Source organism: Zeus faber (assembly GCF_960531495.2).
Source record: "Zeus faber genome assembly, chromosome: 1".
Taxonomy (NCBI): Eukaryota; Metazoa; Chordata; class Actinopteri; order Zeiformes; family Zeidae; genus Zeus; species Zeus faber.
Window position 1 is genome coordinate 55,305,922 of NC_137193.1, and position 13,579 is coordinate 55,319,500.

Consider the following 13,579-nt stretch of genomic DNA (forward strand, 5'->3'; position numbering starts at 1 on the left):
GTTGGGTGTGCTCTAAAACTCTGCAGCGTCACTGCGTCATGTCCTGCCTTCTTCACGCTCTACCCAGGCTCCGCCCCTCCCTAAACCAAAAAGAGTATTTCCAGATAGTGTGAACGCATCTGCAGGGTAATCTCCAGTTCTTTGTTACATGTGTGAAAGGGAAACTCTGGACAATGTCCGGACCTGATCATCTGGACATTGTCCGGAGTTCATGAGTGAAAGCAGCATTATATGACTGAAGTAAGACAATTATTCTAAAATCACAATTCATCATCATTCATCCATACTTCTTTATTTTTTATTTTTGTGTGTATATTATTGTTTATTGCCAATGTTTACTATAATTTGGTAAATTTTTTGATTTTTCTATTTTCTATATGTATTTAGTAATTTTTCTACCTTTTAGTTCATTTTTATGTGTATTGTATAATGCCATTTATTTTATATTATATTTACCCACTTTATCACTTTATTACAACTTCCCTATCTATTTATCTATCTACACACAAGTACAAAGATATCAATTAAAATAAGTAAATAGTAACCACTAAAAAGAAACACTATCATTAATTCAAGTATTTTCATGTGAATTCTCTCTGATTCCTGAATAAGGGCTTTTATGGCTAGAACACCTCCTGCATTTTAATGCAGCTGCCATTAAAAATGTTGCCATGGGAGCACAGAAGAGATCTGTCAGCCAAGAAGTGTCACTTCCAAAATCACTGCCATTCTGCTGCCTTGTGGGAACCGGGCTGCCGGGCGTAATAAAGCACGGCAGAGTTCCCTCTTCTTTGCCGCCCTCATCCCAGACGTCACAGAAACAAGGAGTCGTTTGTACCAGCTCTGTATAGAGGCTGTTGATAAGTGACCAATGGGTCTCTCGGACACCAGGCTGAGCCCATTCCACTTCCACAGAGTGTGACAGAGAAAAGTCTTCTGCGCTGAAAGAGACCAATGTCCCACTCCGAGTGGGTTTGTTTATCTGTGTGAGCTCGCCAAGACTCAGAACAGACGTTGATGTTGCTTTTCAGCAACCGATTGATCTCACAAAGAGTATTTTAACTGCTTGATTAGGTTTCACTGATAAAACAGCTAAATTGGTTTAAAATAAATTTGTATACTGCTTTCCATATTAGACTTCACAAATTGTTCGAAAATTTGGTCAATATGAAATTCAATTCAATTGTCAAGGCAATGTTTATTGCCTTGGATGTGGACTTGCTCCGCCCATTTTATTGAGGATGCATCGGTGGTGACTTGTGTGGACTTGGGACAGCCAAGGATCCCAGAATGCATTTCACAGAATGACAGTCCCGGGTCGTCCCGTCCCCGGGAGTATGTACTCCCAAGTCCAACTTGCTAAGTCTGAACTACCAAGTCCGCAAGTCCGGACTTTGCGTACTTGGTATTGAGAAACGGCCATTGTGTTTTTTCGTACTCAAAACATCTGTTTGCTCGTCTGTTCTGGCCTACAATCATTAGACATTACATTAGACATTATTCCTGGCAGACGTAGACCTACATGTTCATTTAGCCACGTTACGCATAGCTGCATAGCTTGGAAACCAATGCCACAGGATACAGTCAGTGCTACTTTAATTATCTCTCAGATGATCTCAAAACATTACTTTTTTATTTACAAAAATTGCATGGAATCATTGGCATTTCAAGAAAATCTCAGCTACCAAACCTTCTGTCAGTCAATAAAATACAATAAAATCTTAAAACATTGGATTTGTGTAGCTGGAAAAAGGGCTCTGATTTTATCGCATAAGGACATTGCAGAGCTGAACACCCGCGTCCATAATGTCACAGTGTTCTGTGTTCGCCATTAGATGAGAGATATTACCTGAGTTTGCCATGTTTATGACCACGGACTGCAGCAAAGTTTGAGTTTGAGGCAAGATCCCTGATATCATCCAATCATTTGAGCAATCACAGAGAAAACTTTTCGGGATGTAATTACATAAAGGAGAAATGACTTTTGTCACTGTCAATTTTAATTGATAGGAAGTAATTTTAGGAACGATGTTTATCACGTATAACTAAAACGGGCTTGGTAGAAACAGGCTGACAGAAAAAGCAGAGCGTCCTGTTTCACCAGTCACCCTTGACATGAGGAAGGAGAGGGAGATGTCTAAATTAGGCCAAAGTGTAAATATTTTAGTCAGCCTCATCCATTATTGACAAATGGCTTTACCTTGCTAAGCAGACGAGATATCAGATATCTCTTCAGTCTCCTCCTGATTAGCACTCTGTATCCAGTGGGACAGACACACTAAGGACTGAGGAGTGGGAGAGTAAATATATAAACTATTTTATATGTAGAAAGTGCACAGATGCTTCTAGGATGCTGCCTGTTAATAAAACTGATTAAACATTACATTGGTTAAATTTAATAGGCCCTATTATTATTTGGTTAATTTACACAATTACACAAGCTTACACAAGCTTACACAAGCTCCACCTCCCCCGGGAAGGTGGAGCTTGAGCACATGCGATATACCCCCAAAAGATGGTGAACTATGCCTTGGCAGCGGCATTTAAAATACAATTTGGTTATTGAAGAATGTAATTAATGGTTTCAAATGTCTATTTTATTATACACCATGTTTTTTATAATATATGCAATGTCTTTTCGGACTTTTAGAATGGTCGACAAGTCTAAGTTTAAACTTCCGTTTAAAGGTCAAGGAAATTAGTCGTTAGTAACATCCATATTCTGGATATGTCGGAACAACCAGTAAGGGGACTGAAGATTTGGTTAATGTATCAGTAACAATTACTTATAACCAGCCTTTAAAATATACATTTAAGCAAGCTGCCTATTAATTACAAGCAAAAGCCGCTCATTAAAAGCTGTAATTACTCTTTTGCATGTGTCGAACAACGAGCACTCACAGCAGAAAATAATCATCTTGTTGACGTTAACATTCATACAGGGTGTTACAATTGGGTAAGTTAAGGTAAGTTTCATTTAGGAGGATTTAAATGTATATTTAATAAAACACAGACAATCAATTCTATTATATAATTATAGAAACCAAAATCGCGATTGTGGCGCCGCCCCTTGCGGCCTCCTGCGCGTTCACCTCGTGTCGATTACGCACATTTTAGTATTTTTAGTATTTTTAGAGCTTATAGAGCTTATTGTGTGTAAACTCCAGGTGTTCAAGTTCAAGTTCAAGTTCAATAGATTATTTATCATGACATTTCACTGCATCTATGTATGACTGTGTGTATGTGACAGATAATCTCTTGAACTTGACCTTGAAGTTGATACTTTACAGTACATCTTAACTATACTGTATAGTAAATAAATTAATCTGAAATTATATATATAAACCCAATACGATAGAGACAATATAAAGATATGCTAAACGTATTCTTGCCAAATATGGTTCTGAACGAGACCTCTTAGATTTTAAATGATTTTTATTTATTAAGCAGAAGAGTTACCGTTATCCGGTAATAACCGTTTTTTGACCGGGAAAATCTGTTGAAGTCCGACATATTAAAATCTCTCTGGTCACAATGTCCAGAGAGATTTTAATTGATGAGGACATTGATTGATTCCGATCACAATCTCCAAATAATTCCCTCTGAGAACAATATTAATTAGTGCTGGGCAATAAAACAATAACGAAAATGGCAAGTTTGGCAAGTTGCAAGGGAAAGCCAATCAGTTTGGACGATCTGAAGCTGACCTTTCACCTCTGACCAATCATGTTTGTCGATATAGAAATATATTGATAATAAACACAGATAATATATGACTGGAATCTCTCCCATTTGTCCGAGACATTGAAATCTTCCAAGACCGGCACCAATTCTTTCTAAGGGCAACTCTGTTATTAAGTATCGTTTGAGTTTGCCCATCACTCCTAGCGAGGAGTACAGAAAACATAGGCATCCTTAATGAATAGGAAATATTGGAGTGATGAGCTTGAATCCCCCAAATGGATGTAGGGGAGGTGGAGGGAACGCAGGAAGAAAATCTGTTAGGGCAAGAGGGATTGGTTGCTTAAATAGGCCGGCCCATAAGGGCGTGGAACCATGTAGAGCCGCCGAGTTGTCTGACAGAACTAGTGCCACTCTCTTCCTCATTTGTAGTTTTTACTTAGAATTCTCATTTCACAGAAATTTCAAAAATATAAATTTAACCTGAATTAAGTGGAGCTATGTCATAATGTGTTTTAAATTTAGCTTTTACTACCGACTGCCCCGTTAATAAATTAAAAGATTACGGCCAAGTCTGTTATCACATAATTACAGACTGCATTTAGACAGAGCTTATCGAGATGAGAGCATTTTCAATCTGCTTTTTGCTCAATGAAGAAATTAACATCCCATGGAAACCAGACAGCACATACCTGTCACACTAAAATGTCTTCATAGAGCTTTTTATGTGAACCAAAAGCTCAGCACATGTATCATCTTAAGCATATCAGATAAGGTATCTGTCACGGGTCCATGCCGTGCCCCCAGTTATGAGTTTTTGTTGCGTTTCTGCACAGTTCCTCTCCCCTTGTGTCACCTGTCTTGCCCTGTTTGTGTGTGTGCATTGGTGTGGCCGTGACTCCCGTCTCCACTCCAGGCTCCTGGCTCCACAACTGCAGGCAATTTACACCTAATTATCCCTTCAGGATAAGAACCGCGGCTTTTCACCCACTCATCGCCTGATTGTGGTTTCACATCCGTGGTACTACACGCTAGCCAAACCTAGATCCAAGTTTTCTCGAATTCCTTGTGTCCTGTCTGTGCTCCGCTGACCTGCATCTCCATGCCCCCAGGGTCTCCCCTCCTGCCTGGTGTCCTGCCTGCCTATCAGTCGCCGCTTTGCCACCAACTCCGCACCTCCATCCCCGTCTTTCCGTCTGCTACACACGGATCCCTTTTCCCTTACCTTACCTCTACGCCATGATATCATAAAAATATATTTTTTCCCTTTCAGGTACTCTGAGTCCGTGTCCTGCATTTGGGTCGCATCCGTGTTTATAACAGTATGCACTGCATCAGCAATGACTGACCACTTATGAAACAGTGAAGTGTGACAGAAAAATGTAATAATTGGTAATTAAATTGCTTTATACAACAAATAGATCATAATTTAAATGTTTTATATCTTCATAGCCAGCGTAGACTTGTGCTGACATGTCTTTATTCACGTGATGCAGCCTGTGTAATATCATAAACGGGCCTCTGGGCGGTCGTGTAGCTCCCAGAATGTTCTTAGCAACTTCCAGCTTGTTCTTATCAATTCTAGTTTGTGTGATGTCAGACTCACGTCACAAAACCATGCCTGACTCTCTTCCTTATAAAAGGGGCCGGTTAACAATCTGTCGAGAAAGCCTGCGGTGACACTGGCTTTAAGTGTGTGCTGTATTTTCTCTCCTTATTTAGCAAAATATATTTGGTTCCGGTTAACAGAACGAGGGTCTCAGTTGACAACAACAATTTTTAGCGACAAGGATGGGATCTCCAACTTGACTCTTCTGCACCTCTTTTGATTTATGGTGGTGTGAACACCTTTTCTATTTAGGAGAAAGAGAGTTACACCTGGGGTGAACCGAATGCTTTTTCCTATTTAGGAGAAAGAGTTTATCGACGGATGGAGCTGCCTGGACATGACAGCGGGTCCAGTGGAGACAATACGAGATCCCAAATAAATTAAGGTGAGAACATACTGAGATGATACAACAATAAGATACATGTAGGGGAAAAGGATAGATCAGAGAAAAGCAAATCGTAAGTATTTTAATTGATAACAACGTAGACACAACTTTCTGCGTCATGACGTTTCATCACAGGGTACCACCCTGGGCAACACTAGAGTTGCCGCCATGTTGAACATGCCGAAACCACAGACTAAAAGCAAATGATGGCCTTTATAGGCTGCTGTAGTTACTGTCACTCTTGGATTGTGGATTATGCGATACTTGCCCAGTAGGGTGTGCTATATCTTATCGTTCACGATAATACCGGTATAATTTTTAACATGATAATGGTATTATTCCGACTAGTGGTCGACCGATATAAGTTTTTCAATGGCCCATGCCAATATTTAGAGAGCAGGGCGGGCAATGGCCAATAGTAAAGTCTGGTTGGGAAATTGAGAAAGTCTCCCCGTTACAGAAGTACAGGATTGAGATGGGTGATGAGAAGACAGCACTGTGAGTGAGTGAGAGGAGGCAGTAGGCGTGGCCTACCGTCTGCTCACTTTTAGTATCACATGCTGTAGACTCCAACTTGCTACAGAGCAAAATGGCGCATTTCTCTTCAGCAATAGCTCTACTTACAGTATGCTTCCTCATGTCAATTTGAAGCAAAGCACCATTCTTAAACCAGCTACTCTTCTCCCCACCGCTGATGACGGGGATCCACAATACTGCTTGGCAACAATAGCCGTCGTGGCTTCAACTGCCCAGATCTTTCTGCTTAAGCTCTTGAAAATTATGATATGGAACTTTTTGTGGATGGGTCTGCACAAAGATCACCATCTGGTGACCCGCTTGTTGCATACTCGGTTGTGACTTCTTTTGAGAGTCTGGAATCTGCCAGACTCCCTGGGCACCTTTCCGTCCGGGCTGCTGAATTGTTTGCATAAACCCGGGCTTGTATCCTCACCGAAGGGAAAAATGTAAGTATTTATACTGACAGTCGTTATGCATTTGGTATTGTTCATGATTTTGGTGCCCTCTGGTGCCACCAAGGTTTCTTAACCTCCACTGGGAAAGTTATTTCTAATGCTGACCTTGTGTAAAACATTCTAGATGCTATAACCCTCCCAGCTGTAAGTGCCATTTGTAAATGTGCTACTCACACTAGAAATGCCAGAGCCGACGCAGCCGCCAAAGCCGCCGCTGTATCTGACACTGCTCATGTTCTAACAATGGTTGCCTCCCTAATAGATGAGGAGGACACAGATTCCCTCACTAACTTCGTTTCTCTCCAAACACAGGCATCCCGTGCTGAGCTATCGTTGTGGAAAGCCAAATGTTATTGTGACAAAAGCATTTGGTATACAGTAGTCCACAGGGGAAAACATATCTCCCCTGCCAACTTGTTCACTACTTTGCTCGTTTGACTCATGGTAAGGACCATGTGTCAAAAGGGGGAAATGGTTAGAGAATAAAGTAAAGATTATGAAATCCCAGGTGTGGTGTGGGGGTTGTGTGATTTAAGCAGCCACATCTGTCTTGGGTCAAGTTACTTAGGCCCGGATAAGGGGTGGCTGTACGCCTGTTGCTCGTCAGAGCGATCAATGAGCACATGCTCAATCACCCATCCTGACACATACACGTGAGGAGCCCTTGTCATGACATGTTTTCCATCTGCTCCAGGCTCGTTCCATCTTGTGCACTCTCTACAATAAACGGGTACATTTAAACCCCATCTCCTATGTCTCTGTGTTTGAGGGCTTAGCGTGTTGGCTGTTAAACCCTGGGGGCTGCTGAACCCTGTTTCAGAGTTCGGTCTTTTATTATGTTGGGTATGAGAACCCTCTTTCAGAGTCCAGTCTTTCATTATGTTAGGTATGTGAACCCTGTTTCAGAGTTGGTTGTTTGTTATGTTAAGGTATGGGAACCCTGCTTCAAAATCCAGGCATTTTATTGAATTTTATTGGATTTCTTTCTCTGCTTGATGGGGCGGGCAGAGTAATTTAATTAAGTGTAAGTGTAAGTAAGTTAATTGGCCGGGGATCGGGGGTGGCTGTGCACCTGTTGCTCGTCAGAGCAATCAATGAGCGCAGGCTAAATGATTTGTCATGACATGTTTTCCATCTGCTCCAGGCTTGTTCCATCTTACCCACTCTTTACAATGAACTGGGACGTTTCAATTCCATCAAATGTTTCTCTGTGATGGAGGGTCCTGAAAAAGCCGCTAGGACAGCGTGAGGCAGGCAAAAATGCCACACCAGCCTTGACAGTTTTTGCAGAACTTTGTTGTAAAAATTTTTATTTGTGGTCAACACGCAGGGAGAGTTGCTACTACCGCCTTGGAGCACTTCATGATGGATTGTATCGAGCTGATGCCCTGTCTTGGGAAAAAAATATTGTTTAGTGATAACTGACATGTTCTCTAAACAGAATGAAGTATTTCCATACAAAACCAATGAGTCCCATACCGTGGCAAAAGCACTACTGGCGGAAACCATTCTGCACTGGGGGATCCCAGTAAAGGTAAGCTCAGAAAATTTTACTCACTTTACCAACCAAGTGCTGAAGGAACCCTGCTTATCAGCAGATCCATATATGGTTTCATTGTTCTTATCAACCGCAAACAGGTGGCGCAGTGGAAGGAGCAAATGCAACAATAAAAAAAATAGACTAGCTAAAACTATGGCTGACACCAAACTCGAGTGGGTTTCATGCCTGCCACTAGTAAAGATGAAAATGCGAGGACGATCACATTGTGTGACTGGACTGTCCCCACATGAAGACCAATCTGATTAGGTCTGTCCCCCTCAATCAAAGCCACTGATGAATTACATCACATAGACCAAGCAATGTTGTCATACTCTGTGCCTTACCCAAGTGTTGAAGTCTATACATTCACCAGTCAAAATTACCCTTCCCGTCACTCTTGTAGGACCACTACATGACCTCCACCCAAGCCACTGGGTAATGATCCATCACTTCCGGAGAAAGAGCTGGAACTCTGCTCGATTCCTGGGCCCCTTCCAAATTCTCATTACTGCAGCAGCAGTTAAGCTGGCAGAACGTGGGTGCACCTATCCCATTGCAACAAAGTCCCCGACCCTCCAGAGGAGTGATGAGTAGACGATGACGACAGAGAATCATTGGATGTGAACTTAAGTTTGGGTCCCAACCAAACGTTTAGCAGAAATTATCTCCCAATATTACAAGTCTAGAGACTAACCCTTTACATTGGGGCAGAATAATTTCCTAGTTCAGGTAAAAGTTCTATAGCCGAAACAAGTTTGTTCCTGATTTTCTGCATCATTATGCTTCTGCCCATGTTCCCGTACCTGTATGTGCACCCTGATGTACCATTAGATTCGTAGTATTGTAGGTTGCCTGCCAATTACAGTATGTCCAAATTTCCCTTACTCCTAAACCTGATACCCCTGACCCCTTTCCCACCTGAGATTGGATCCCAGGCTCCCCTTATGATTATGATAAAGATGTTTGTGACTAATTATGTTTATCCCGTGCTTATAGGCATACATTGTAATTTTTGTTGTCATTGTTACGTTTCTTTTGTTTTATCATTATAGCATTTTCTTATGGTGTTGTTCCATTAGAATCAAAAGGGAGGAGTGTGATGGAAAAATGCAATAATTGATACTTTACAGTGTATGCTTTATATAACAAATAGATCATAATTTATATGTGTTATATCTTGATGATTGGACAACCCTGACATTTCCTCATATGTGACCCACCACCGCAAAACCCACCATTTTTGCGCATTTCAAAAATCGCCCGGAGCAGCCAAATAAGTTAAAAAACCTTTTCTTGAAGGCAAATGAGATTTTTCCAGATTCATGTTCCTTAGTGTTTTTTTATATCGCAACGTATTTTCAAAACTGAGTTTGATTTATAAATAGTAGAAAAATGTTAAACTGTGGAGTAAAATATTCCCGTTAGATTACATGGGGAAAAGCAGTTCACTTACTGAGACACTGAATAGTGCTAAACAACGCCGATCGATAGTTTCCTTTGAAGTGACCGTCCAGGTGAAGATCATTCATCCATATACCGTGTGATGTGAAGTCACAATGTGAAGCCGTTTTGATAAGAGTTCAACCTTTAAATTTTATTACTTTTAAACACACACGCAGATATGGAGGGGGCATGGAGGGGGCTTGTACCAAGGTTAACGTCACTTCCGTAAACAAGCCGAGGATCCGGTTTCACTTGTCTGTGAAAACTTTCATTACCCTATGTTGTTATGGATTACGAGAAGCGGGTGGAGGAAGATCTAAATCATATCGCGGACCTTAATCTGACCAATGCGATAGATCCAAGTAAGTGTAAGCAGAGCGTACTGGACTTCATTTTCCGCGATGAAAGTCTGTTCTCCGCCAGCGACGCTGAATCTGATATTACTCCGAACTTGGAAAACATTTCAAACAGCAGATTTCAACATGAATATGACGGAGAAACTGAACATTTTCAAGAACCACTGGAGGAGACCAACGATACGCCCATTGATGTTACAATGGAAGAAGTTGATGACGTGATGAAGTCCGTTGAGATTGGTGACAGATTTTCAGATTTCAGATTTTCCGAGACTAATAATATTGATAGACTCTACATTTGTTTGTTGCACACATGTATGTGATTACTGTAAAATAAAAGTTTTTTAAAAACAAAAATAGCTGTGTGTTGACCCTGTTCGCGATTGGCCTTATGTTAAGTAGCCATGAGCCTTTGTTTGTCCGCCAACCCCATTTGCATTCTGGGAGCTGGCTGAATGAACAAAGTGTGGGTAAAACTTTGAAATGTTATCTTGATTTGCACAAGTCACCCATTGTTTGAAAGCTCTGATTCTCCACTTTCAAATGATGCGGGGGAAAAAAAAAGTCAAAAGCAGCCAAATGACCCTTACGTCTGCGATGGGTCACATATGTTTCATTTTGTGTGACGTCACACAACGGGCCTCTAGGCAGACATGCAGCTTCCAGAGTGTTCTTATCAACTAACTCGTTTGTATGATGTCAGACTCACTGTGTGTGGGGGTGGTTTGGTTTAAGCAGCCACACCTGTGTTGGGTCTGGGCAATAGGGCCCAGGATCATGATGGCTGTATGCCTGTTGCTCATTAGCGTAATTAACGAGCAACAGGTAAAATCCCCCTCCCCACACACAGGAGAGGAGCCCTTGTCATGACATGTTGTCCATCTGCTCCATGGCTTGTTCCACCTAGCACACTCTACAATAAAACTGGTACTTTTCAACCCCATCGCCTGTGTCTCTGTGTTGAAGGGCCCTGAAAACAACATTTGGGTGCCGTGTGGCTGGCGAAATTGCCACACGTCAGAAAATAATGCCTGAAGGGCGCACAAAGTCCTGTGAACTTTCCAAATTAAGAGCTGATATAGATATAGATATGACCCTAGCTTGGTTAAGTATACTTACTGGTGGTGTTGCCAGACATCTGGATGATGCATTTGCTGTCTCTTTCGATCTCCCTGGAGTTGAAGGGGCGAACGCGCACCGCCACCTTCACTGAGGCCCCGGCCATGGTGCCGCCCTCCTGGCACCTTGAGGTGCTGTGCTCTGATGGCTGGGTGCTCGGCCTGTGTGCTGCTGGTCTGGAGGGGAGGAAACATACATAGGAAATCCTAAATGTTATCTTAATTGTACAATTCATAACATGTAATTCTCATTTTCTATCCAAGAAATATTTAAAGCAAAATAGATATGTTTGTGGGCAATTGAATTGAGTTTAACCTAACATAATGTGATTTCATGGTGAATTACATTGCATTATGTGAAGTAAAGTCTTATGGTACATGCAATGCCATGCTTTGCTATGCTATGCTATGTCTTGTTATGTTTTGTCATGCCATACTATGCTATGTTATGTTATCCTATGCTATGGTATGTTTTCTTATGTTATGGTATGTTATATTATGCCATGTTGCATTTGGTTATGTCATGTTTTGTTGCGTTATGTGACATAATATTATAAATGACAATACATTCTACATTATATACAATGTATTGGGAATCGAAAATAATCTGTGTTATATTTATATAATTTCCGATTCCCCTTTTCTCCTGTTGTTGTGAAATTAATGTTAACTGTTGATAAGGTAGGACGTATTTCTTTTGTGAATGGTTGGATGGTTGGGTAAGAGGTTTTGGTTCAGCTCTGTTTTGTTTGTTGTCTTGGCCATGCCCACCCTAAAGTTTCTGTTAAAGTGAGAATTAAAATATTTCATCTGCCATGTTAAGTGTTCAGACTGGTCATCTTTGGGAGTGTGGAATGAGGGGAGTCTTGCCTTTATGTTGCGCCTGTTTCCCTAAGATGGGCGTAACACCTGTCACATTATTTTATTGTTATATCGTGTTATGCTGCGTTATGTTGGATATTGTTGAATTATTATCTCAGATTGTGACTTTTCATCTAGTGTTTATTACAAAAGAATATTGGACAGGGAGCCATTAAACAGAGTTTAATTATATTGTCTCGTTTGTGAATAGATTGCTTTGGCCTTGTGTCAACCTGCTGCCAGGGAAATAAAACCATTAACCTTTTCAGAATTCATAACTCGTAGCTTATTATTTCCCCCTCTTCGATGAAGTGACGAGACGAGCACAATGGAGGGAGGCCAGGCGACGTGTCAATAACGTGCACAGACCATGCATGGTCAGCTCCAGCCAGGACAGCTGGATAACCAGCCACACAGCCACAAAAGAAGTGCAGCAACAGCTAAATGTCGCACTATTTCCGAGGATTACAATGGGTTCAGTATAGAGAAACCAGAAAACAAAACCTGGGTCTGGCTCGCAGTGAATGCAGGGGCTCGATTACGAGGGAGGGCGGCGATACAATCAGCGTCATAAATTACTTAAAAATACCTTGAATACAAGAATGTATGAGTTCACATATAAAGACTAAAGTGGAAGTGACGGCATCAGAAGTGACCATGACTCATCATCTGGAGGATCAGTTTTTTTTTTTGTCCTGTTCATCTCGGTAGAAGGCTGCCACAGTGCAGTGAGCCCATTTTCCCAATTGACTGAGTCATGCTGTATTGAATATGAGTTGAGTTTAGGCTAATTATTCCGTCCTGTAAAATTGCCATGTCACACTGCCTCCCAGCACATCACCTTCACATCAAACTGCCAGTAGCATATCTGAGATAATAAGGTGTAGTTATATCACATTCATAAACAGACATTTAGAAATGTACCTGTAGGCCAAAATTTGTAATATTGGGCAAAAAGGTTATCACTTAAAAGCTACTATACTAAACCGTAATTGAGATTGTCTTTCCTTACAGAGAGGATTTAAATGGGTTTGAGGTTCGGTTCCCCACTTCGCCACAACAAAACAGCAAGGGACGTCGACTCCCTTACTCCTTTACAGAAGTTCTACCCATGTTTACTGCGTCACACTGGATTGTGTATGACGTGCATACAGCAGAACACGTCCATGTCTCCCAGGAATAATTTTTCAATAATGTCTGATGTAACATATTCATCTGCCCGTGGATGACCTACTAAAGATACACCTACAGATGCTCAGGTCTGACGTGGAACCCAGCGTGTCTGCAGGTTTCAGAGAGCAAAATTTAAGACGTTTTGAGACCGATTTTAACACAATTTTAGACAGACCTTTAGACAAATATATAGTGGAATAAACTTAAACAGTACTTTTTTTCAAACGGAAGGTATGTACACAGGCTTTCTTGGACTTCTCACTAAGTATTAAGTGAGTTGGGTTCATCTAGGTTTAGGGTGTTTAAAACATCAGGCGTTGACTGATGCAGAACTTGACTCATGATGACGAAAAGCAATATATGCACAAATATAACCAGACAAAACGTTAACGCTGAAATTAAGACCTAGTGAATTAAAATGCAGATACTAGGTCCTACA

General features: G+C 41.2%; 1 protein-coding gene across 1 annotated transcript in view; it reads right to left on the bottom strand.

The window, feature by feature from the left end:
* Positions 1-11,213, bottom strand: part of kif1aa (kinesin family member 1Aa) — a gene marked incomplete at its 5' end in the record, with an annotated part of 45,507 nt that extends 34,294 nt beyond the window's left edge. Inside the window, one exon of the mRNA XM_080004353.1 lies at positions 11,108-11,213. Coding sequence (XP_079860479.1) covers positions 11,108-11,213 — 106 coding nt within the window. The remainder of the gene's footprint in view (positions 1-11,107) is intronic.
* Positions 11,214-13,579: the final 2,366 nt, after the last annotated feature.